At 49.6% G+C, this 26220-nt stretch overlaps 1 protein-coding gene across 9 annotated transcripts in view; it reads right to left on the bottom strand.

Annotated features, from left to right (window-relative positions):
- Window positions 1-26220, bottom strand: part of EHMT1 (euchromatic histone lysine methyltransferase 1) — a 154373-nt gene that overhangs the window by 12920 nt on the left and 115233 nt on the right. For all 9 annotated transcript variants that reach the window (XM_045468994.1, XM_045468996.1, XM_045469001.1 and 6 more), the window contains 6 exons: window positions 25761-25843; window positions 24074-24180; window positions 15102-15224; window positions 8231-8332; window positions 6491-6595; window positions 546-700 (listed from right to left, as the gene is read on the bottom strand). In XM_045468994.1, coding sequence (XP_045324950.1) covers window positions 546-700; window positions 6491-6595; window positions 8231-8332; window positions 15102-15224; window positions 24074-24180; window positions 25761-25843 — 675 coding nt within the window. The remainder of the gene's footprint in view (window positions 1-545; window positions 701-6490; window positions 6596-8230; window positions 8333-15101; window positions 15225-24073; window positions 24181-25760; window positions 25844-26220) is intronic.

Below are 26220 nucleotides of genomic sequence, written 5' to 3'. Positions count from 1 at the left end.
GTGTAAGGAACTAAGGACGGTATCTGAGGTTTCCTGGCTTTCCCATTTAAAAGCACGCTCAAGGATGAATGGGTAAAGCACACCCAGGTGGCCGAGGACACGGTCAGGGGCCGGGAGGTGCTCCGAGGGCCTGGTGCGAGTCAGAACCGCACGGTGAGCGGCAGCGCGGTGCTCCGGCCCCCACCACAGGGCAAGCCCTCATCTCCGAGCTCCCACTGGGAGCACAGCGGCTCCCTAGGACCCCAACTGCAGCCACGTGTGAGTGACATGGGGAACAGCTCTGGCGAGTGGCGAGCAGCAGCACCGGCACCTCCACCCCTCCTGAGCAGGGCCGGCCCGTCGCCCCAGACCGGAGGTGCCGGACAATTTGACCTGAGCATTTGGGGATTTTTCACAACGATCCTCCCTGAACCAGAAGGAACCATGCTGACTTCAGTCGCAGACTGGGAGACTCACGCCTCTGCCCGCTTGGGGAGGGAGTTCCATTCGGAGGGCCTCGCCCACCCTGGGAGCCCTGCAGGGGCCACGGCAGCAGAGCCACTCACAGGACGCAGGCGTAGCGGTCCTCCCTGGCGGCGATGTGCAGGGGTGAGTCTCCGTGCACGTTCACGGCATGCAGGTCACACCTGGCGGCCAGCAGGATCTCAGCTATGTCCACGCAGCCAGAGAACGCAGCCCAGTGTAGACAGATGTTCTCCTCCTGCACGGACAGACAGCGCAGCGCGCCAAGAGGAGGGCAGAGCACCCGTCTGAGCGCCGAGGGCACTTCCTTTTTTGTTTCATTTTTGTTATAAAAGTAATGCACAGTACTGAATATTTTGGAAATTGAATAAAAAAATCATCTGCAATAAGACCAACCTAAACACAACACATTATTAACATCACATTTGGGAGTACTGTGTTTTATCTCATTTTTAAAATTATATTCACTTTGGAATAGAAGTACAATCACAAGAGAGGACGATACCTGTGTAAGATTTGAAAAAGACAAAAGTAGACAAATTTGACCGCATTAAAATTTTACTTCCCGAAAACCTCTACAAAATAAAAATTTTAAATCAAATATGAGAAAAAACCATTTGTGCTGTACACAAGATATAAACAATTTTCAATGATCGCAGCAAGTTTACTAGGGCACCACACCAGAGTTCTGAAAACAAACGCGAGAGGGAGAAAACCGGAGAGCCCGTGCGGAACGTGGTACAGGGAGTGTGCGGCACCGCCGGGAGGGAGCGCGGCCTACCACAGGACAGCCCACGACGGCCAGCCGGCCACACTGGGGACAAGCAGGGCGGCCGCCCCGTGCTCACTGCGGGTGGCGAGGCGCGCCCGCGGCCCTGACCGCCCTGCAGCCCGCTGAGCTCACGCGTCACAACTCATGCAGCCTCTCCTCTAGCGAACCTCTTCCTCGGGAACACAAGGAAGTGAGTCTGGGTCTTTCTTTCTCTGACTTGGACTCAGGGCTTAACCCTCAGAGGTGGCAGAAACATTTATTGCCCTGGAAGCGCTCTCTGCTCTCCCGGCAGAGTGTGCACCGCTCAAGGGTCCCCACCCCTGGGGGACCCCGAGGTTCTCACAGGAGCCACCACCAAAGTCAAGCCTGGCTGTTCACTCTGACACCGCCACAGGGGGCTCGGTGGCACCCAGGCAGAGCTCAGCACAGTGCCTGCCCCACTCGGCCCCGTGTCCGCCCTCACGGGGCCGACGTGCTGGCTACGTGACTCTGCACGCCCCATTCCTGGCCCTCTCCTGCCCAGGGGACCCCCTGTAACGCTCCTGTGCTCGCAGACAATGCCCACACTCTGAGTGCATCCAATGCTTTCAGCTCAATGAACTGTAGGAAACATAAAAGTAAAACAGAAACTGTGTGGTCCTCTCAGCTGGCAAACAGCTGCTGGCCCCAGGCACAGGCTTTTCTACAGACTCCTCCGTGGTACTCTGTGAGAAGCCGGGATTTGCCTGGGGCTTCCTTTCCTGGACGTTGTTGTGAGTCGCCTTCCTCCCCTCTGATCTTTCCATCTTCCACACATCTGCAAGCTCCAGAGCAAAATGTGATTTCCTTAGGGACCTCTTTTCTCATTCCTTCATCAGAAGGATCTATGATTTTATAACCAGAATTCCATGCTGAGACTGTCCCTGCCACCAAGGCTCCTCCTAGCATGGGACTATGCAGCCCCAGGCTCACAGAGGTCTGCCTGCTGTGTCACAACAGGCCTGGCCCACGCATCTGAAGCGATAGACGGCACTCTGCTTCTGGCAAAGACAGAGCCAGAGGGACCAGCTGGACTCGCCCGCCCGCCTGAGAGAGCCAAAGAGTCAAAATGTGTGAAATACTGGTTTTCAGATGATGAAGGACTGTATCCCTGAGAAGGGGGCAAAAAAGGTGGCTGTGCGGCTGGGAAAGAGGCCTCTGGAGATCTGGACATCCCCACCTTTGACCTCCAGAAGGACACACCACAAAGCCGAGGCATAGAGGGCTCAGTGCCAGTACCCACACAGGAGAGATGAGCAGCCCTGGGCTGAGATCTGCTTGAAGCCACCTAATAAACCTAGAAAGTAAAACCCAAAACAATCAGACTGTTTCCAAGTAACTACACTGCACACACAACAAGACTCAAGACATTTCCAGGAATAAAGAAATTCGTAGCAAGGTAAACTTCATCATGTCTGGCATCCAACCTAAGGTTACAAACAAAACTTTCAGAGCTGGCAACTACAGTGTCTGACAGAAACATACTGGAGGAGATTAACAGCATCATAGGGTGTAAAAAGAAAAAAAAAAAAAAAGATTACTGAGCTTGAAAACACAGCAAAATTGCAATAAAACCAGCGAAATGGCTTTAAAATCAGCCAAACTGCAATCCTGAGTGAAAAAATTATTTAGGAAAATGAAAAGACCATCGGTGAGCTGTGGAACAATGTCAAACCAGCTGATTAATCACAGAACGGGGGCCCTTATGAAGTGGGGGTGGGCAGAAAAATTACTGGAAGAAATATGGACTGAAAAATTTCTAAATCTGACAAAACTCTAACCTTACTAATCCAAGCTCACTATACCCTTACTGACCTTCCATGCACAAACACAAGTGACACAAGACACATCCTAATCCAACTGCCAAAATCTAATGACAAAGAGAAAATTCGAAAAGCAGCCAAAAGAAAACAGATGTGCCAAACACCGAGAAGTAAGGACAAGGCACCCCGAGAGTCCCCTGTGGTAGACCCCTTGGCGAGGATGCAGGCAGTGTGAGGAAAGCATGGAGAGGAGCTGTGAACCACAGTTCCACACCCAGCGAAACATCCCCCAAGTGAGGGCAGGAAAAGGGCTCTGCGGGCACTGGTGTCGGGCAGACCGGTGCCCAGGACAGTGCGTGAAGTGAGATGCACAGAAGAAAAATGACCCTGGATCGAAGGACCTAAGCAAACAAGCGGATCTCGGAGACTTTCTTCAGGACAGTGTTTCCCAAATATCTCTGACAGTCTCAACAAAGTACGTACTGTGGCATCAGTACAATGTCTGAGAGCAACGGCATGAGGTTGGGAGAAAGGGGTACACTCTGGAAGATTCCTGTGCTATGCGTAATGTCTCGACGGGCCTCGTGGCACTTTCTCAGCATTGGGAAAGCACGGCAATGACGTGAGGACAGGCAGGTGTGGACCCCCGCACATGTGGACAAAAGGACAGAAGTCAATTCTGTGGAGAAAGGAGGACTTTCAACTACACATCCACACACACAGGCACATACACACACAAATACAGAACTTTGATTCACACCTCCTACCATCTATGAAAATGACCACCTGAAACTGAAAACTATTATAAGAAAACATGGGAGAAAGGGATCTGAGGTTAGGCAATGAGCTCTTAAAGAGAACACCAAAAACATGACCTATAAATAGAAAATAGTTGGGGCGCCTGGGCGGCTCAGTCGGTTGAGCGTCCGACTTTGGCTCAGGTCAAGATCTCACAGTTCGTGAGTTCGAGCCCCGCGTCGGGCTCTGTGCGGACAGCTCAGAGCCTGGAGCCTGCTTCGGATTCTGTGTCTCCCTCTCTCTCTGCCCCTCCCCTGCTCATGCTCTGTCTCTCTCTCCCTCGCTCTCAATAAATAAATAAAAATTTAAAAAAAAAAGAAAATAATTGGTAAGTCGGACTTTATCAAAATTAAAAACCATCTGCTTACTTGTTAGGGTTTGTAAACCATCTGATACAGAGCACCTGTACACAAAATGTACTAAACCCTTCAAAACTGAAAGATACAACAATAAACATCCCACTAAAACATGGGCAACAGATGTGAGCAGACCCCTCCCAGAAGAGGACACAGACTGACCATGCTGAGGCCCGGGGAGGGGGAAGGAGCAGCTCTCGGACACTGGGAAGGGCGTGGCCGCTCCAGAAGCTGGGCGGTGTCCTCACAGACGTGAGCACACACACATCACGGGACCCAGGTGTCGCCTGAGGGAAATGACAGCATGTGGCCATGCAAATGTGTGGCCTGCCTGTGTGCGTGTTCACAGCGGCTCCACGTGTGAGAGCCAGACCCAGAAGACCCAAATGTCCGTGACCAGGTAAGGGACGAGTGAGCTGATCTGTCCACACGACGGAACACTGACCGCCAGACCAACACTGCCTGAGCAGCGTCCACACCGCAGGGATCTACCCACGGAACACCAAGCTCACAAAGAACCCCCACGGGACAGAAAGCGGTGCGGGCGGCTAGCTACAAAGCAGCAGGAGGAAACTGGGAAGGAGTGTCATGCGCTGGCGTGGCTGTGGTGGACTCTGGGCTCACAAGCATCTATTTCAGGTGTGCGTGTCACTGCACACCTGCCACGGTACAGTCTGCCGCTAGCGCGACGATGAAACTGCCAAGGTGAAACGTGGTTCCGTCGTCATATGGCCCGCAGACACGCAACTCGTCAATCCTTCTGACTCCCGAGGACCGCCATCAGCACCAGCACTGACACCCGCTGGACTCTGTGAGGCCGTGTGCTGCCCACACACCCGCACCCCGACCCCAGACAGCTGCACGAGGGGCACCATGCCCAAGGACACACGGCTGCAACTGGCCTAACCACGTCACAAAGCATCAGCAGGGCAGGTCGCGACTGCTCTCTGCTGCGGCCACAAGGGACCTCCCCACACCCCTTCCCTTTATCCTCACCTTCCAGTCCCCGGTCCCTTTAAGGCGGTGTCATCGTACTCACACCAGCTCTGAGGACACGAACAGAAACACCCCGTAGCCGAGCCGCGCGCTGCAGGTCCAGATCCCAGCCTGTGTGCCACGTTTCTGGGCAGGGTGAGACCCGCTCACAGACGCAGGAAAGGGTCCCAATGCTGAGCAGCCACAACGAGAGACCAGGTGGTGCTCGCTGCTCCCACCCCTTCTTCAAGCGGGGGTCTAGAGAGCCCTGTCCCGCTCAGGGTTCAGAACCGGAAAAGGCCACCTGCCTCCCTACCTTGGACGCTCAGGCTCCACGCTGACTTGCACGCTACTGAACGGTGTGCTTGGAACAATCAACTCTTACTGCCAACCTGCTTTCTTATTTCATTATCAGTTTAATGAGTCTGTGGCTAGACTTTCTATTTATGGCTTTTGGTGACACTCTGCAGGGCACACTGCGTCTGTCTGTCCTGGGAACCCTGTCCCTCTGCCTTGCTCCAGAGCAGGTCCCCAGTGACCTTCCCAGAAACGTCCTCTTAAATTAACTGGAGTTGGGGCGCCTGGATGGCTCCGTCGGCTAAGCGTCCGACTTCGGCTCAGGTCATGATCTTGTGGTTCGTGGGTTTGAGCCCCACGTCAGGCTCTGCGCTGATAGCTCGGAGGCTGGAGCTGCTTCAGATTCTGTGTCTCCTCTTTCTCTCTGCTCCTCCCCCACTTGTGCGTGTGTGCCCTCTCTCTCTCTCTAATATAATAACCGAATAAACTTAAAAATACATAGATAAATTAATTAATTAATTAATTAACTAACTAACTAACTAACTAACCGGAGTTGCCTGCTGACACGCAGGCTGCCAGGAGGTTACTCCCACAGGGACTGGTGAGTCTTCGGACCTTGGCCCCAAGCCCCCATTTTCTGAGACCAAACCTGTCCCACAAAACCAGCCTTCAATACCAGCACCTTAGCTCTCGTGGTCTGAGTGCATGGTGGCAACCACAGAATGAGCCGGCGCTCACACATCTACCTGCACAGGGATGGTGTGCACCCTGGGCTCCTCAATCCAGGCGCGCCTCTAAATAGGCAGGTACCACCCACGGGCAGGTCTCAGGAACCTCCGCCCCTCAACGTATACCCAGCAACTGGCCAACACACCAAACAACCTGAGGAAACCACAGTGGGTCCAGGGGCCACTGAAAACATGGAAAAAGAGGGCAGAGCCTTGGTCAGGTTTCCAAGAAAAAGAACCTTCAGCTGTCAGCTCTGCACGCCCTGGTCTCTCCATCCTCCTCCAGGACCTGCTTAGGACCAGCGAAACCCAGAGACTCACGTTGTCCCGGATGTTGATGTCAGACCCCTTGGACAGCAGCAGCTTCACGAGCTCCACGTGCTTATACTCAGTGGCCCAAATCATGGGTGTCCAGCCGCCATCATCCTAATTTCAACAAACAAACAAAACAAAACAAAACACAAAGCCCTACAATTCACCACAGCTCCCAGAGACAAGTAACATGAAGAGCAGTCTCACTGAGGACCTATAAGGCGGCCCCAAGAGGCGGGAGCCAGACCAAGTTCCCATTTTCTTGGTGAGGAAACTAAGGCTCCGGGCATAGCCCCAGACATCTCAGCGGGTGCAAGACGGAGCCAGAACCACCCAGTGTGACCCTCACAAACCTCTGCTCTGAGAGGGACAGATGGTTCTGCGGGACCTCGCCCCTCTCCAGCCTGGAGGACAGACGCTGCCAGGACAATACCCCGCACACCTGAGTGCACCTGCCTGGATCCCTGGACCAGAAACCCTGTTGACCAGACCGACCCTCAGAGACCAGAAGTCTGGTTGGTGGGAAGTGCTGGCCCTAGTGACACAGACCCCGAGGAGGAAGCAAGAGCAGGCTGCCAAGAACTGCGGACGGAAAGCAATCCAAGCCCAGAGACTGACGGAGGCTGTGCGCAGTTCTGGCTCCTTCCTGAAGGGCAGACGGCAGAAAGTCTTCGCAGACTGACCCCATCTGTAGGGTCCACCGTGGTTCTGACCAGTCGGCTTTCTACCACTCCACCCACCCAGGCCTGTCTCTCCTTACTCAGTTGGTCGTGGGTAGTTTTGTTTAAACCAGGAAAAGCAAGTCCTCAGGAAATGCGTATCACGCTGCCAACTCATGGTCTGGTGGCAGAAAGCTCAACCCTCCCCAGCACCTCTCAAACGACTCCCTGCACACCCCCAGCTGCCACATCTCTCTGGCAGATATGCAGCTTCCATGACTGTAGTGAGGCCCTCCCTGCAGGCTGGCTGGGGGCACCGCCTGGGCACTGGGGACACTGCAGGGACAAGCTGGCCTCGTGGAGCCAGCCCAGCCCAGGAGAGGAAATGTTCAAAACCCAACCAAATGGGAGGTAGAAAATGAAACAGGGTAGGGGTCTAGCCCGTGGACCCTGTGAGAGCAGAGGTGGGCCGTGAGGCACATGGCAGGGAACCACATCTCTAGGCCAGTGGGGAGGGTCTCTGTCAGGGTGGCTTGCAGAGAGCTGGGCTGGCGGCAATGCCACTCCTAAAAGATGGGGCAGAGCCTGTGATGCCAAGACAGCCTTCCCAGAGCCCAGAGTCATGTGGGAGGAGAGGGGTCTGGGCCCCAGCAAGTGGGAGGGAAGCTCCCTCATTTGCTCTCCCGAGTCACTCACTCACTTGACACACATGGGACCTCCTCAGGCCAAGGACTACTCGTCACGCAAAGACCCTGCCCTGGAACCCTGAGAGCCACTAGGTGGGAAGATGGGCACCACGGGAGGGAGGGCACCCGGCATACAGGAGGTCAGGGACCCCACTCAGATGGTGACATGTTCACCCAGGCCAGGAGACTACGGTGGCCCAAGAGGTCACTGCGGGATGAGCTCTCAGAGTAACCAGTGGGCGGCCTGGGGAGGAAGCAGCCAGGGTGAGTGAGGCCAGGCCTTCCGAGGCCTTGCAGGGGGGGCCACAGAAAACAGGCAGGGAGCCAGGACTGCTACAAAGGAGACTGGGGTCTCTGGCCAACCAGCCAGGTAGAGTGTCAGTAAGTGGAGGACGTGGCTTTACCTGACAGTTGACGTCCATTTGTCCATTTGAAAGCAGATACTGAACCACATCATAGTGGCCTTTCTTGGCAGCGAGGTGCAAACAGGTGGAGCCCTCTGCATCCTGCAACACAAATGCCATTTAGATCCAGAGAAATCACATGACTTACAGCGTGCCAGGCCCTGAGCGCATGGCCACAGTGACCCTTCATTCCCCACAGAGGGGAGGTGCTGTCTAGAACGATAAGGAGCCCAGGCAGAGGAGGGTGGGGTTGTTTTCAGAGGCTGTACCACTGGGGTCCAGACCCCGAGCTTCTGACGCCAATGGGACAAGGCCTCAGGTGGCAAAGGGCCTTCCACTTGCAGACAGCCTGCAGGCACACATGTGAACCGCTGTCCCTCCCTTTCCTTCACGGTCTGACAGGCCGTGGCACACCCCAGGCTTCTCCATGTGGCCAGGTGCGGCGACCTGTCCCTCTGTTCCAACAGGGCCCCTGGGACTGTTTCCAGCCACTGCACTCCTCACACGACCAGAGGGCCACAGTACCCATCAGGACCTCTACAAGAAATGGTTGCCACTGCACGTTTAAAGCAGTGCTAATGAGGCAGTAATCACTGTCTGTATGCCACAGGATTAAAAATAATAAATGGCAGGGAAGAGCAGGGGCCCAGAACAGGGGCAAAGCCTGCCCTGCAGCCCCACACACGTCCTGGTGGCTGACTGAGCGCGTTCTGTTTCCTGAGGCTGCTTGGGCACATCCCCCTGTTAGCTTTCAGCTCTGCTTCCTCAGGCATGCTAAATATATCCCATTAATTGAACTACCTCAAAACAAAACAAAAGCCACCCACCACTGGAGAGGAGAGGTCGGACTCATGGAGAGGAGAGGTTGGACTCAGGAAGCTCCAGGAGAGACTCAGGGGTTCCGGGAGGGCTGAGGGACCATTCATGCCCCATTTATACAGCCAGGCTCAGTGCCAACCTGAGGTAGCATCTTCCACAGATGGATGCCTCCTGTGCACGCACCTCAAGGACCCACACGGACACACTGCCACCGTCTTCTCCTCACGGGCCCCTCTGCTTCTCTCCCCCCCCGGCTCCCATCTTTACATTGACCATGTTTCCTTATTCCCTCTTTCTCTCCGTTTCTAACCCTAAGAGCAGTAATCCTAGATTTTCACATACATATAATACATGCTTCTTATCAAGACTGAAGTTAATCAGTAAACCCACTTTTCTCAAGAAAACCCACACAGTCCAATCCCGTTATTACTGGTGTTTAAAATTTTAATTGTATGATAAACACAAAAACGTATGATTGTTGGCTTTAAAGGCTTGCCTTGTTCTCAAGTGTTCTGTTTGACTTTATGCTATTTAAAGATGCACTGAGATTGCAAAACTGTCCCCTGTTCACACATCATGGGGGCGGGGGCACACGCCCAGCAACAGGGACGCAGGGGGTGCTGTGGCTCCTCTGGGCGGTCCAACCTTTGAGCACCACCACGTCCAAGGGCTACACAACAGGGTCTCAGGCTTGTTTTCAAAAGGCTGAGCGCCTTCCGCGTGTTTGCTGGTTACTCAGACTTCCTCTTCTGAGGACTGCCGCTCATTCCTTGCCTGTTTTTCTTTTGGATTCTTTTATTTGTAGGACTTCCTTATAGTTTTGGATATGAATCCTTTGCAAGTGTGCTGCAAAATCTTCCGGGAGTGTGTAGCCTGCCTCTTGTGAACTTTGTGACATCCTGTTGATTGGAAATTCTTAATTCTAACGCACTTAACTTTACCATTTTTGTACTTTTCTGTGTCTTAAGATACCTTTCCCTATGCTGCAATCACAAAGATAATCTTTCCTCTTATAGAAGTTTAAAAATTTTTCCTTTTGATTCTCACATTTACCATCTGCATGATATACATTCTCCATCCTTTTTATTTCCAGCTGTGTCTCCAATAACGCAAGCACCCTGCAGCAGCACACAGCTGGTCCTGGTGTGTTCAGTCTTCACACGTGGTGTCACCACGGACAGGGACAGGGCTCCTTGTACCATTGGTGTTTACTCCTCTTCTCCTGCCTGTAGTTATACAAATACTGCTCAGGATCCCATCTTACCGCCTCTACTCAATTTTCGTAAATTGTCCTTAAAGCTGTTATTTCTTTTAAATTATTTTCTTTGTGCTTTCTCTGGGGATGACGATATTATTCTCTTTATCGGTCACCTTGGATTGATACCTACTGCCTCCCACAGCAGAAATGACAGCCTGACAACAGCAGGGCTCCATTCATGGCTCTTGCTTGGTGCTGTTGGTGGCACACATTTTACTTCTAAACTGGTATGAACTGCACCTTGTACAGATATTATTTCTGCTTTAAATAGTCTTTTATCTTCTAGAAATCAAAAAAAAATTTAACGTTTATTTGAGAGAGAGAGAGAGAGAGAGCACAAGAGAGAGCGAGAGGGAGCGCGCGCGTGTATGCAAGCGGGGAAGGAGCAGAGAGAGGGAGACACAGAATCTGGAGCGGGCTCCAGGCTCCGAGTTGTCAGCACAGAGTCCAATGTAGGGCTCGAACCCACGAACCGTGAGATCACGACCCGAGCTGAAACTGGACGCTTAGCCGACTGAGCCACCCAGGCGCCCCTATCTTCTCGGAAATTTAGAGAAAACAACAGTCTTTCCCAGGGGCGGTTCCTGGGCTGACTCCCGGGCTTTCCCAATCCCATTTGGGCAAATGTACCAATAAATCCTATCAGCTTTTGTTCAACTGGGAATGTTTTATTACACAATTCGTTGCAGGGGGACTTTTACTGGATGCAGTCTTCTGGACTGACAATTTTTTGAGCTTTCTACCCCATCGTTTCAGATGAGAAGTTGGTGGCTCGCTGTGATGCTGCCCGCCTGCATGTAACGTGCTGTTCTTTAGCTGCTTGTAAGACTTTCTCCATTCTCAGTTGTCGACAGTTTTAACCACACTGTGCTTAGGTGAGGTAGTCTTTGAATTTACCCAGTCTGGGGTTTTTTCAGCTTCTTGGATCTGTAGATTGGTTTTCTTACCAAATCTGGTAAGTTTATGACCATTTTTTTCCCAACATAATTTTTTTCCACCAGGTTCTCTCCTCTTTCTGGGACTCCAATTACACATCAGTTGGAAACTATCCTACAACCTCTTCTTCAGACTGAATAATTTCAATGATCAGTCTTCAACCTCAGTGACCACTTTCTTACACTACACCCAGTCTACGGCTAAGCTCGTCTACGAGTCACCCACTTCAGATGCCTGCTCCCCTCAAGCCACAGATACTTCTCCAGTCCTTGTCTACAGGCTCTTGCTGCTTCTGTAAAGCCCTGAACACTAACCTCTTGCCTCTGCATTGGTGCTTAGCTTGGGCGCTGGCTCCTGTGAACCCATCAGAGAATGAGGTACATGCGAGACTCACCCACCCATCATAACACAGAGGATTAATTATAGCTATCTACAGGGGCGCCTGGGTGGCTCAGTTGGTTAAGTGTCTGAGTCTTGATTTCAGCTCAGCTCATCATCTCACAGTTCATGTGTTCAAGCCCCACGTCGGGCTCTGCACTAACAGTGCAGAACCTGCTTGGGATTCTCTCTCTCTCTCTCTGCCTGTGCCTCACCACTCCCTCTCTCTCAAAATAAACAAACTTAAAAAAATTAAAAAATAATAAAAATAAACATAATTTTTAAAAAATAGCTATCTATATTTATACAACAGTAGTTTCCAGATTGCAAAAACCACCAAAAATAAAGCAGAAGACTTTATAAACATAAGCTGGAAAAAATATTCGTAAGATATGAATAGCTATACACCAAAGTGTTCACTTTAAGACAAGTGAATTAAAATAGTAAAAAAATAAATTTCGTATATCAAACCATTTTCGTATATCAAACTGTTAATTAATATTTTTTAAAAACATCTCTAATAGTCGGCATTGGTAAGAGCAGACAGGAGCGGGTGCTCACATACTCTCGGTGCCCTTCAGAAAAAAATATAAAAAGCCTTAAAAATGACTATATATATTGATCTAACAATTCCACACCCAGAAATATGTCCTGAAGAAACCAAACATGTACCAAAACTTAGCTAAGAAAACGTTTTACTGAAGCACTGTGTATAATGGAAATTCAAAACTAAATATTAGGCAATAAGTAAATCTGACTAAAAACGATACCATTACGTTACATCATGAAATACAATGACAATATAATATGAAATACAATGCAGCCACTTAAAATAATGTGATAAGATAATATTTAATGACAGAAAAATAGTGATAATTTGATGGAAAAAGGAAGCTGATAAATTACTATCAACAGTGTAAGTTTTTTGTTGGAAAATTGTGTGACACTGTGAAAGACCATGAGATCGTTTTTATAGTTTTTTTTTTTTTATGTTTTTTTTTTTATTTTATTTTATTTATTTTTTTTTTTTTAATTTTTTTTTTTTCAACGTTTATTTATTTCTGGGACAGAGAGAGACAGAGCATGAACGGGGGAGGGGCAGAGAGAGAGGGAGACACAGAATCGGAAACAGGGTCCAGGCTCCGAGCCATCAGCCCAGAGCCTGACGCGGGGCTCGAACTCACGGACCGCGAGATCGTGACCTGGCTGAAGTCGGACGCTTAACCGACTGCGCCACCCAGGCGCCCCTCGTTTTTATAGTTTTATCGTGGCTCTAAACAAATACATGTGTAGGTACACAACATAAAACTTGTCATTTTAGTCACCTTTAAGTGTACGAGTCAGTGGCAGCGTGCCACCGTGGGTGCGGACTCTGGAAGGAAGCGTGGGGTCCACTAAGAAGGGACGCCTGCCCTGCCCCGCCCCGCCCCTGGCCCCGCCCCTGGCCCCGCCCCCGGTATCCTTTAACTTACTTCCAGCGTCTAGATTTGATGACTCTGGGTCCTCACAGGAGTGGATCCTACAGGATGAGTGCTGTGATGGGCTGCTCTCACTCAGCACAACGCTGGTGCTGGGACTTCCTTCCCATTCGCAGCTGAGCGATGACCCGCGATGCACACAGACCACTTTTCACTAACCTGTCCCCCTGCAGGGGGACATCTTGGCCGTTTACACCTTCTCGCTTTGTGAACAATGCTGCTGAGAACATGGGGGAGCAAACACTGATTCATGCACCTGCTTTCAGTTTCTTGACTGGAACAGCTGGATCACATGGTAATTCTATGTTTAAGTTTTTGAGGATCCACCACAGTTTTCCACTCAGCTGCCTGATTTTACGTTCCTGCCAACAGTGCACGAGCTCCAGTTTCTCCACAACCTTGCCAGCACTTATTTTCCGTGTTTAGATAATAGCTGCCTGAAGCGGGTGAGGTGACTCATTGTGGTTTTGATTTGCATTTCCCCATGACTGGTGATGCTGAATATCTTGTTGTGTGCTAATTGGCCATTTATAGAGCTTCTCTGGAGGAACGCCCATTCAAACTCCTTGCCCATCTTTGAACTGGGTTGGACTTTTGTTATTGGGTGGTAGTTCTTTATATATTCTGGATAGGAATCCCCTATCAAGATTTAGGACTATTTTTACCATCCCGTGAGTTGTCTCTTCACACTTTGGGATAGTATCCTTTGACAAACAAAAATTTTCAATTTTGATGAAGTTTATCTATTTTAATTTTATTGTCTGTGCTTTTGGTGTCACATACAAGAAATCATTGCCATATCCAATGAATGTTGAGAAGATTTTCCTCTATCTTTTCTTCTAAGAGATTTACGGTTTAAGCTCTTACATTTAGATCTTTGATCCATTTTGAGTTAATATCTGAAAACAGTCTAAAGTAAGGGCCCAACTGCATTCCTTTGCATGTGGAGATTCCCTTTTCCTGGTACCATTTGTTAAAAAGATGGCCCTTTCCTCCCACTGAGTGGTCTTGGCCCCCTCCTAAAAATCACTTTATCCATCTGAGGGTTCATTTCTGGGCCATTCTGTCTTCACACCAGCACCGCGCTGTGTTGATTACGGTAGCTCTGTAGTAGGTTTTGAAGTCAGGAAGTGTGGGGCCTCCAGCTTTGTTCTTTTGCAGGGTTGTTTTGGCTGTTCAGGGGTCCCTTGAGATCCGTAGGAGTTTCAGGACGCGCTTTTCTATTTCTGTGAGAAACTCGGTGGGATTCTGACAGGGATTGCGCTGGATCTGAGGTTCACTCTGGGCGGTACTGGCATTGTGACAATATTCACTCGTCCAACCCACGAACACAGGACATGTTCCCATGTTCTTAAGTCAATTCTTTAATCTCTTTCAGCAATGTTTTGTGGTTTTCAGTCTATAAGTCTTTCGTGTCCTTGGTTAAGTTTATTCCTAGTATTTTACTCTTTTTGATGCTGTTATAAATGGAATTGTTTTCTTAATTTCCTTGTTGGAGAACTCATCTCAAGTGTATGAAAATATAACTGATGTTTCTGTATTAACTTTGTATCTTATAACTTCTCGGAATGCATTTGTTAGTTCTAGATTTTGGATGGGATTTTAGGGTTTTCTACATATAAAATCATACCATTTGCGAACAGAGATCATTTTACTTCTTCTTCCCAATTTGTATGCTCTTTTGGAGTGGGGTGTCTAACTCCTCTAAGTTAAAGTCAGAAGAGGAAAAGCGTACAAAATGAAGGAGGCAGAGACTGGGCACGGCAGACTCCTTACTAGTTGCTGTGACCATCGCCAGGCACAGCACACCCAGTGCTCACTAGTATTCTCCCAAATAGACCCGTGACCACGCAAAGAGAGCAGACAACTGCTTCTGGACTACCAGGTGGACATGTGCCGGCTGCCAATTCCTGAAGCTGCTCCAACGAGGAACCGGCCCCAGCTCAGCTTTATGAGAAATTTCAACACAAAACTGGAATGGGATTCAGACCAGGTAGCGTACCTTCGGGTCCACGAGGGCGCCGGCCTTGATGAGGTACTTCACTGCATCCAAATGGTTGTTTTCTGCCGCCTCCATCAATGGGGTCCTCTGGTCTTCTGAGCAGGTGTCAATGTTCGCGCCCGCCTGGTGACACAGGACAGTTCAGGTGTGGGGGAGCCGCCACGGTAGCCCCCACCTGGCTCACATTCAGACACTTGCAAGTGAAGTGCTAAGACCTCGTGAGCTATGTTAAAAAATCATTTCTAATGACCAACTATAACTGAGTCTTCAGAACCGAATTCAAAGACATGATTGTTCTATTATTGCCAAATCTTTAGTTCAAGAAGAGCATTTTCAGGGCCCCTGGGTGGCTCAGTCGGTTGTGTCTGACTTCAGCTCAGGACACGATCTCATGGTTCATGGGTTCGAGGCCCAAGTTGGGCTCCGTGCTGACAGCTCAGAGCCTGGAGCCTGCCTCGGATTCTGTGTCTCCCTCTCTCCCCTGCTCGTGCTCTGTCTCTCTCTCTCTCACACACAAATAAACATTTAAAAATTTTAAAAAAGAACATTTTCATTTCCAACCAATTTGATAGAAAATGTTTAAAGCACGTTAGTGACAACACCTTTAGAAATTAAAAAGAAGTGAAAACCTTCTAAAGTAGGCAAAGAAGGGATGTGGAAGGGACTGCTCAGTGGGGCTGGGCCAGGAGGCAGGCCGTCACCTGGCCTACAATGACCAAAGGACACTCTGGTTCAGTGACCTCTTTCTCTGGCTGTTTTAATGCTTCCCAAACAAAATAAGCAGAACCAAAACTGATCTCCAGTAGTATGTATTCTGAAGCAATTTCTAATTCTCCCAATAGAGCATGTACTTGGAAAACTAGTGAGCTAGCAAGTACACGTAGATAAACTTCAGTCTGTGTGAAACTTAAGCCCCCAACTTTAAAACAGGTCGTGTGCTAGAAGCAAATCAGCTATCTCACGACTGAAACCTTTCTTCCCCATGGGGGAAAAACCTCCACCTTCTTAAACTGACATACCAAAAGCTAGTATTTAGTTTATAAAATACTTATTAGGAGAAGGCTAAGAATAGTATTGTTTTTGCTGTTAGCAATTAAAAACAAAAGTAACAAAATGAGTGGGGCGCCTGGGTGGCTCAGTCAGTTAAGTGCTCGACTTCAGCTCAGGTCATGTCTCACAGTTTGTGAGTTTGGGGCCCGTGTTGAGCTCTGTGCTGACAGCTCAGAGCCTGGAACCTGCTTCAGATTCTGTGTCTCCCTCTCTCTCTGCCCCTCCCCCACTCCCGTTCTGTCTCTCTCTTTCAAAACTAAACATTAGAAAAAAATTTTTTTTAAATGAGTTAAGAAATTTTTAAATAGACCCAGAGTGTTGCACAGGGAAACCAGCGAGCTGAGGTGACCCAGGGAGCCTCGAAGGAGACCTCTGCCAAATTCCAGAGGGCAGGATGGGGCTGTTGGCCACAACCAGAGTTGAAAGTCAGGGGTCAGAGGACCAGGCCCTCCCTGAGATTTCAGGGGCAGGTCTGAGGACTCACAACTAGTTCCCAGCATGACTGAGCGAAAGGAGGCGCAAAAAGTGACCAAGCCCACACACAAGCACAGAGACCCTCACTGGAACACACAATCCAGAACTGACACCACGCCAGTCAGCCCGGAAAAAAGTGATCATCACCAGGAAAAGGTAGGGAAGACCGCGAGACAAAGGGAGGAGACAGAGAAAAGAGAGTCACACCAGGAGATCCCCACGTGACTGACGGGATTCCCCCAGAGAGAATGGGGAGAACAGGGAAGCAGGTCCCCAGGGAAAAGTTCCAGTCCATCCAGCAGGACGGACTTAGTAGAAGCTCCAGGCCAGACACACCAAGTCCAGGCAGGTCCCAACCCCAACCCCTCTTCCCCAAAAGGCCCCTGTGAGAGCGTGCAGAGTGTGCAAGATCCTGTGTGGGTGTGTGCAGTCCATGGCAGTCCCTAGGCTCAGGGGTCAGTGCAACAAGTGTGGCTTTGTCCTTCCCCTCCGGGCTCTGTGACTGTTAGGACACCCACCTTTCTGTGTTAGAAGACACCTCATAGGCTCATGGCAGTAACACTAACACATGAAGGACAGGGCGACAGGCACCCAGAGCTGGGGAGCGGATGGAGGTGGCCTGTCAGAGGGGACACACACACCTGGGCCCAGGACAGGGCAGCTTCTATGAGTGCCCAGTGGCAGGGGTGCCCACACTACGGACGTCCCCAGTGCTGGCACTGGAGCTCTCCGTCTGCGCCCAGCACAGCCGCCCCGAACACACAGCCCCTGAGCTTGGGAGGTGTAGCTGAAGCCAGAGGGGCACACATTTCCTTTCGTTTAACTTTGTCATTTACATTCAAACAGCCACACGTGGCAAGGCACGCCACACTGCAGAGAACCGGGGCCCAAATGAAATAACTGCTGCTCCCAGTGAGACCCGAGGATGAAAATTAAACAGATGGGAAGGTATCAAAACCACTCTTCAAAGGCGCTCCTGGCTGGGAGAGGACACTTCTCAGACCCCGGCAGGACGGTAGCCCAGGAGAGACGGCGGTGGCTTTAGTGCTGCTCTGGGGCTGGAGAGAGGGCGCAGAGCCAGAGCCTGCCCGGTGGACACGGTGGGGTGGGAGACACCCCACAAAAGCGGAGTCTCCAGGGAACAACACTCTTGGACTTAGGGCAAACTAGAAAAGCCCACCTCATATCTTTCCTGGGGAATCTCAAGAAAAGCTCAGGTTCTAAAGGAAGAAAAATACACAAAATCACAGGCTCCCAAGCTCAGAGGGTGAGCAGCCTGGGCCAGTGAATTAAACATCAGGCTAAGAATCCAGGCAGGTGGAGCCAAGCCCTACACATCAGGTCAGCCCAGAAGGCCACAGAAAACAACACTAAAAAGGGCTGGTTTTCCACAATAAGTAACATTTTATTTTGCAACAGTTTAAGACCCACAAGAAGCTGCAGACCAGCACAGAGCTCCTGCTCCCACTTGCTTTCCCAGGATGGCACCTCACACGAGGGCAGCAGAGGCAGGCCCGGGGACCAGAGCTCAGGCACACTTCCTCCCTCAGTGGTCACGGGCACAAGGCAGGCTTCTGCCCTTGGACTGAAAGGCAGACACAAAAGAATCCCCACTGTGGGACTCCATGAGCACAAAGCTGAGAGGCAAACACGGGTAAGCCACATGGTTTGCGGGTGCTTGCAAGGTGGTCAAACCAGAGAAGTGCAGAGATGGGGGCTGTCACCATCAGAGCCTGGAGAGCCAGCCCCTCTGGCGGGGGGTAGGCTCTGTTGTGTCCTGACCTGGGGTGAGGTGGGAGCCATTTATGATTATTTATTAACAGGATGCTTATACCGTAAGGACTTTTATTTTTTTTAATTTTCAAATGTTTATTTTTGAGACAGAGAGAGACAGATCGTGAGTAGGGGAGGGGCAGAGAAAGAAGGAGACACAGAATCCCAAGGAGGCTCCAGACTCCGAGCTGTTGGCACAGAGCCCGATGCGGGGCTCAAAGTCACAAACTGTGAGATCGTGACCTGAGCGAAGTCAGGCAGTTAACTGACTATGCCACCCAGGCACCCCTACCTTAAGGACCTTTCTGTATGCATCACACATACACGCATTCACACACACACTCTTTAACATTAAAAAAAAAAAAAAAAAAAAAAGGGCCAGGGGCGCCTGGGAGGCTCAGTTGGTTGAGTATCAAACTCTTGATTTTGGCTTAGGTCATGATCTCAAGGTTTGTGAGTTCGAGCCCCAAATCGGGCTCTGCACTGACAGCACGGAGCCTGCTTGGGATTCTCTCTATCCATCTCTGCCCCTCCACACTTGTGCGTGCTCTCTCTCTCTCTCTCTCAAAATAAACGAATAAACATTAAAAATGAGGGGCGCCTGGGTGGCGCAGTCGGTTAAGCGTCCGGCTTCAGACAGGTCATGATCTCGCGGTCCGTGAGTTCGAGCCCCGCGTCAGGCTCTGGGCTGATGGCTCAGAGCCTGGAGCCTGTTTCCGATTCTGTGTCTCCCTCTCTCTCTGCCCCTCCCCCGTTCATGCTCTGTCTCTCTTTGTCCCAAAAATAAACGTTGGAAAAAAAAAATTTTTTTTAAACGAGAAAAAGATTTATTTTTAAAAAAATTAAAAAAAAAAAAAAAGGCCAAAGAGAAAACAAGTCCTTTAAAAGGAACGACAAGCTAATTTCTTAAAAAGCAAGCATGGAAACTAGAAGACAGTGGAATCATTCCTTAAACAAAGCAAGAGAAATGAACCAGCAACCTAGAATTCCAAATCCAGGGTAACGTCTCCCAAGAAGCCCTCCATACCAGTCTCCGAGAGTGAGGAGAAGCCTGGGTGGCCCCCTCACTCAACCTCATGCAGCAAACAGGCCCATTGGGGTGACCTGCCCCCACCTCCTGCTTCATCCCTGTCCTACAACAGTCCCACACTGTACTGGGCCTCCAGGCCACCCTCAGAGAAGCATAAGCCACACCCTCTGTGACTCCACAGGACAAGGATGAGAGGACATCCGGTTGGAGTACTGACTCCCAGCCCCCTCCCTCAGAGCACCAGCATCCGAAGTCACTGCCTCGATAGCCATGCCAGCTGCCCTTGACCTCTCTCCAACAGGCTTGTCCTCTGTCAGATTAGCTACTTACCACTGTCACTGCCAAGAACTAACCCTTGTGACCACTTTGGGAGGCCGCCTCGGCTGCCCCCAAGTCCTACCAGGCTTCTCTTGAACTTGCACCCGAGGCCTCCACAGGTCTCCCCGCCGGAGCTCAGCAGGCCAGCGCGCCTTCCCTCCCTCGCTCCCCGGCACCTGCAGCTCCCTCTTCTCGCCTGTCTCAAGACCAAGGACACAACACTTGCACACCAGATCACAGAGCGACCTCTGGAGGCGACGAAGAGGAGTATGTAGCCTCCAAGTGAGTGAAGAGAAAGGAAATGAGAAAACTAAAACAAATATCAACCCAAAAGACAGCAACAAAGGAAATTTAAAAAGAAATATTTGAGGGTTCCTGGGTGGCTCAGTCAGCTAAGCGTCCAACTCCTGATTTCAGCTAAGGTCATGATCTCACGGTTTGTGAATTCGAGCTCCAAGTCAGGCTGTCAGCACAGAGGGATTCACTACTTGGGATTCTCTCTCTGCCCCTCCCTGGCTCACTCGCTCTCGCGCGCTCTCTCTCTCTCTCTCTCTCTCTCTCTCTCTCAAAAAAGAAAAAATAAATAAATGTTTAAAATTGAATGAATGAATGAATGAATGAATGCCAGAAATTACAGTAAGTATTAGCTAGACCAAAAGTTCCTATTAAAATACCAAGACTCTCACCACTGTTACTCAACACAGTGTTGAAAGTCCTACCCTCAGCAGTCGGGTAACACAAAGAAATAAAAAGCATCCAAATCAGCAAGGAGGAGGTCCAACTTTCACTCTTCACAGATGACACAATATTGTATACGGAAAACCCAAAAGATTCCAAAAAAAAAAAACAAAACACTAAAACTGATCCATGAATTCAGCAAAGCCACAGGATATAAAATCAATGCACAGAAACCAGCTGTATTTCTATACACCAATAAAGAAATAGCAAAAGGGAAATTAAGGACTCAATCCCATTTACAACTGCATCAAAAACTATAAAATACGTAGGAATAAACTCAACCAAAGAGGTGAAAAGTCTATATACGAAATGCTATAGAAAGCTTATGGAAGAATAAAGACACAGAACAATGGAAAACTATTCCATGCTCCTAGACTAGAAGACCAAGTATTGTTAAAGTGTCGATACTACCCAAAGCAATCTACATATTCGGTGCAATCCCTATCAAAATAACACCAGCATTCTTCACAGAGCTAGAACAAATAATCCTAAAATTTGTACGGAACCAGAAAAGACCCCAAATTAGCCAAAGCAATCCTGGAAAAGAAAACCGAAGCTGGAGGCATCACAATCCTGGACTTCAAGACGTATCACAAAGCTGTAATCACCAAGACAGTATGGTACTGGCACAACAAAAGACACTCAGATCAATGGAACAGAACAGAGAACCCAGAAATGGACCCACAAATGTATGGCCAGCTAATCTTGGACGAAGCAGGAATAAAGACAGTCTCCTCAGCAAGTGGTGCTCGGAAAACTGGACACCAAAACGCAGAAAAATGAACCTGGACCACTTTCTTACACCAGACGCAAAAATAAACTCAAAATGGATGAAAGACCTAAACATAAGACAGGAAGCCATCAAAATCCTCGAGGAGAAAGCAGGCAAAAGCCTCTTCGACCTCAGCCACAGCAACTTCTTACTCAACACATCTCCAGAGACAAGGGAAACAAAAGCAAAAAGGGAACTACTGGGGCCTCATCAAAATAAAATGCTTTTGCACAGCAAAGAAAACAATCAGCAAAACTAAAAGGCAACCAATGGAATGGAAGAAGATATTTGCAAATGACATATCAGATAAACGATTAGTATCCAAAATCTATAAAAAAACTTATCAAACTTAACACCCGAAAACCAAACAATCCAGTGAAAAAATGAGAAAAAGAACAGACATTTCTCCAAAGAAGACATCCAGGTGACTAACAGACACATGAAAAAGATGCTCAACATCGCTCATCATCAGGGAAATAAAAATTAAAACCACAAGGAGGTACCACCTCACACCTGTCAGAATGGCTAACATGAACACCTCAGGCAACAACAGATGTTGGCGAGGACGCAGAGAAAGAGGAACCCTTTTGCACTGCGGGTGGGAATGCAAACTGGTGCAGCCATTCTGGAAAACAGTCTGGAGGTTCCTCAAAAAACTAAAAATAGAACTACCCTAAGACCCAGCAATTGCACGACTAGGTATTTACCCAAGGGATACAGGTGTGCTGTTTCGAAGGGACACATGCACCCCCGTGTTTATAGCAGCACTATCAACAACAGCCAAAGTATGGAAAGAGCCCACATGTCCATCAACAGATGAATGGAATAAGAAAATATGGTGTATATATATATACAATGGAGGATTACTCAGTAACCAAAAAGAATGAAATCTTGCCACTTGCAACTACACGGATGGAACTAGAGGGTATTATGCTAAGCGAAAATTAGAGAAAGAGAAGTATTATATGACTTCACTCATATGTGGAAGATGAACATATGGGAAGGGAAGCAAAAATAATATAAAAGGGGGGGCAAAACATAAGAGACTCTTAAATACAAAGAACAAACTGAGGGTTGCTGGAGGGGTTGTGGGTAGGGGGTGGGCTAAATGAGCAAGGGGCATTAAGGACACTTGTTGCAATGAGCACTGGGTGTTATACATAGGGGATGAACCACTGGATTCTACTCCTGAAATCATTATTGCACTATATGCTAACTAACTTGGATGTAAATTAAAAAAAATAGTAAATAATAATAAAATAAAATAAAATAAAATACCAAGATCATCACACTGAGTTTTTAACAAATCTACCAACATGCTACTTAAAAAGATACAAAAAAAACAGAGGCTCTATGGTAAGCCACGAAGCTGGGACGGGTCTGCAAGAACATTTTCAGGCATTAGGAATCTACCCCAACAGGTGTATCTACTGCAAGATACAAGTGCAAACACCAACGCAGTCGTGTCCTGCCCCGCCCGTGGCTGTCACTTCCATCGGCTCCGGCCAGAACCACCAGGGAACATCCCAGGTGCCCAGGCCGCCAGCACCTCCGGCTCCCACAGAGACATACATGCTCAGGAGACAACCTGTACGTGTGTTCCTCCTGAGACGGCAGCGTCTGCGGGGCACCCGACAGTGACAAGGCAGGGATCCCCCACCAGCATGTTATCACGTTAGATATAAGCAAACAGGAATCGGGCATTTGAGGAAAACCTTTCAAAAATAAAGACCAAATGAACAGAGCAGCATAAAACTTCAAACTTCTCATAATATCTTCAAAGAAACAAGGGAAGAACAGAGGTACAAAAAAGGAACTCACAGGGTGCAAGAAAGATCTCAAGATGGGCCTGTACAGGTTAAAACTCCCCAGAGGAGCTGGAGGGTGAGGTGGAGAACACTGCCAGCAAGTGGAAGCGAAAATGAAGGAATGGTGCATGGCAGGAAAGGAAGACCAGAGAATTAGTCCATAAGGCCTAACGTGTAAACAGGGGCTGCAGGGGGCACCACTGGGCATGCAGACGGGAAGACAGCACCCAGAAACCCCAGAACAAGGGACAGGAACGTATGCCGTACTAAATGCCCCAAAGGAGTCAAAAGACTGCCGCATCACAGTGAAATTTCAGACCAGTGGGTTAAAGAAAATTTCCTGAAGCTTCCGGAGATAAAGGATCAGACTGAAAATGTGGTCTCCAGGAGACAGGGAACCAATACAGGGTCAGAAAGGGGGTGTCCCAGAGAAAGAAAGCATGGGAGCACGCAACGGGCTTCCTGGTGACATGGAGACAAGGTGCAGTCTGTTGACAGGGTTAGGAATGAATCAGCAGGAGGCCGAGAGACAACAGAAACACAAAACGATTACCGCTCTCAGACGTGACGTGGCCAGCTCTGAAAGTACTGGCGTGACCACCCAACACAAGATCTCCCCACTCATCTCAGCAACACAGGGACATGACCAAATGAGGAGGACTGGGGGAGGGAGGTGCGCGTGCCTGGGCCAAGCCTTCCCACACTCCAAAGTCAGTAATTAATATTAAAAACTGGCTGCAAAATGGAAACAAAAATAACAAATCAAGAAACAGCTGTACAGCAGCACATTATTTTCAAACCCAGTGGTAAGCGCCAGAGAAACAGCTTCAAGACTGCCAGCAGGGCCAGGGCGTGCCGGGACTGGAGGGACAGAAACACTGGTTTTCTGTTTAGACCGTTCAGTGCCGTTTGACTTCCCAGCTCTCACAACTATGAATCTTGCGCGATTTCACTTGACAAAGGCAAGACAGAGCGTGTTGAAGGCTCTGCGGAGAGCCGTGCGTCCGACCTGGATCAGCATGTGGCAGATGTCCACGTGGCCGGCCTCGGCGGCAGCGTGCAATGGGGACCGCTTGTTCTGGTGCTCCATCTTAAAGTTGGGATCAATTCCATCCACTGTGAACACACAGGTTTCACCGGTTATTTCGGGTGCAGCCCCTGGCTCCCAGCACTTCAGGATGCTCATAAAGGCTGGCAAAGATACATGTAGACAACCACCAACGGCCAGCATCGCACAATACCATCCCGTGTCTAGCTAAGGGCAAAGCCAGGCTCCAATGTCACCGCAAGACTCAAAAGAGAGTATGCTAGTTTCACACAAAATTCAACAGGTGGGTCTGTGGTTGGGAGTCACCTAACGTTATAAATCCCTGCCCTCGCTGCTCCTAACCCAGAGGGGCTCCCTTGTGTGTTTTCAAGCACTCTTGCGCTCGGCCTCCCCTGGGCCCGGGCACCTGCCGAGCGCAAGGGCGGCAGGCCCACTGGGCAGCCTCAGACACATGTGGCTTGGTGCACACAGTGCCAGCAGGCCTGACACGGACACTTGGCCAACAGACCAACCAAAGAGCAGCCAAGCGACCTCAGCACCCCATCAAGCCTAGAAAGAAAACGATTAAAACCCCCACTTGGGGGCGCCTGGGAGGCTCAGTCGGTCGAGTGTCTGACTTCGGCTCAGGTCATGATCTCGCGGTTTGTGAGTTCGAGCCCCACTTCGGGCTCTGTGCTGACAGCTCGGAGCCTGGAGCCTGCTTCCGATTCTGTGTCTCCCCTTCTCTCTGCCCCTCCCCCACTCACACCCTGTCTCTCTCTCCTTCAAAAATAAATAAACATTAAAAAAAATTTTTTTAAAACCCACTTTGGTCAACATTAAATAACTTACGTTTTTAGCACAAACTGTTAAGTTTCTCTTTTTGACTGTCAAGTAAAGGGATTTTTTAAATCCCTTTTGAACCCAGAGGAACCAACTCTTGAGCTGTGAGCTCAGAATCAAATTACTGCCCCTTCCCTGGCCGGAGACAGAACTGCGAAGGGCCTCGAAGCATCAACCGTAAGGTATCAACCATAAGGTGCATCAAACGTAAGATGTATGTGCAGACATCACTGTCAGTGGTCTTGCCCGCCCACAGCTGGCTTACACCAGCACAGGCCTGGCACTCGCCTTCCTGCCGTCAGTGTACAGCCGGCCCCAGCTCGCTCATCTTGCTTTTTCTGATTCTACATCTCCTCTTGATTTAATTACATGCCTAATTCTTTTTTTAGATGAGAAATTCACAGGAAACATTTCTACTACTATGAATAACAGGATACGAATGTCACGAACAAGAACTGAAATGAGGGGCGCCTGGGTGGCTCGGTCGGTTAAGCGTCCGACTTCGGCTCAGGTCATGATCTCACGGTTCATGAGTTCGAGCCCCGCGTGGGGCTCTGGGCTGACAGCTCAGAGCCTGGAGCCTGCTTGGGATGCTGTGTCTCCCTCTGTCTGCCCCTCCCCTGCTTGCACTCTGTCTCTTGCATTGTCTCAAACATAAGTAAACATTTAAAAAAAAAAAAAAAAAAACTGAAATGAGAGAAAGGAGAGACAGATAAAGAGAAACAAAGTAAGACCCTCCTCCTGAGAAGAGGTACCAGCAAACTGCCACCTGCTCCTGGGGCCACCAGGACAGGCACCAGCCCCAGCTCAGGTGCAGGCCACTTACCCAGCATGAGCAGCACTTTCTGCAGCTCCCCTTGCCTGGCGGAGAAATATAGCTGCTTCGGATGGAAGCGAAGCTTCTTGGGTCTGCGGGGAAAGTGTGGGACAGCTGTGACCCCCAGGCGACCCCACCCTGGCTCCTGGCCCACCTGCTGCCACACACACACATGCATAGGAAGCTGCAGGATGGGAAGACCTGGATGACATCCACCTGCTGATGCCCCAGGGTCAAGGGCACCAAACTCACCAGGCTCAGGCATCTCCCAGTAAAAAACAACAAAAATGAGCAACTATCTTCTTCATCCACATCACACCTGGCCCAGCCTGCCCCCTTCAGCAGTACAAAGTCTGGGCCTGGTGAGTGGGGCAGGGGAACACAACAGTCACCGGAACACCAGGGCCACAGACGAGGCTAGACACTAACAAAGCTGAAGTTACGGGGGACCTGGCGATGTGTCCCAACA

Source organism: Leopardus geoffroyi, chromosome D4, assembly GCF_018350155.1.
Source record: "Leopardus geoffroyi isolate Oge1 chromosome D4, O.geoffroyi_Oge1_pat1.0, whole genome shotgun sequence".
Lineage (NCBI taxonomy): Eukaryota > Metazoa > Chordata > Mammalia > Carnivora > Felidae > Leopardus > Leopardus geoffroyi.
Note: the sequence above shows the minus strand (reverse complement) of the source record. Positions and strands in the feature narration are given on the sequence as shown.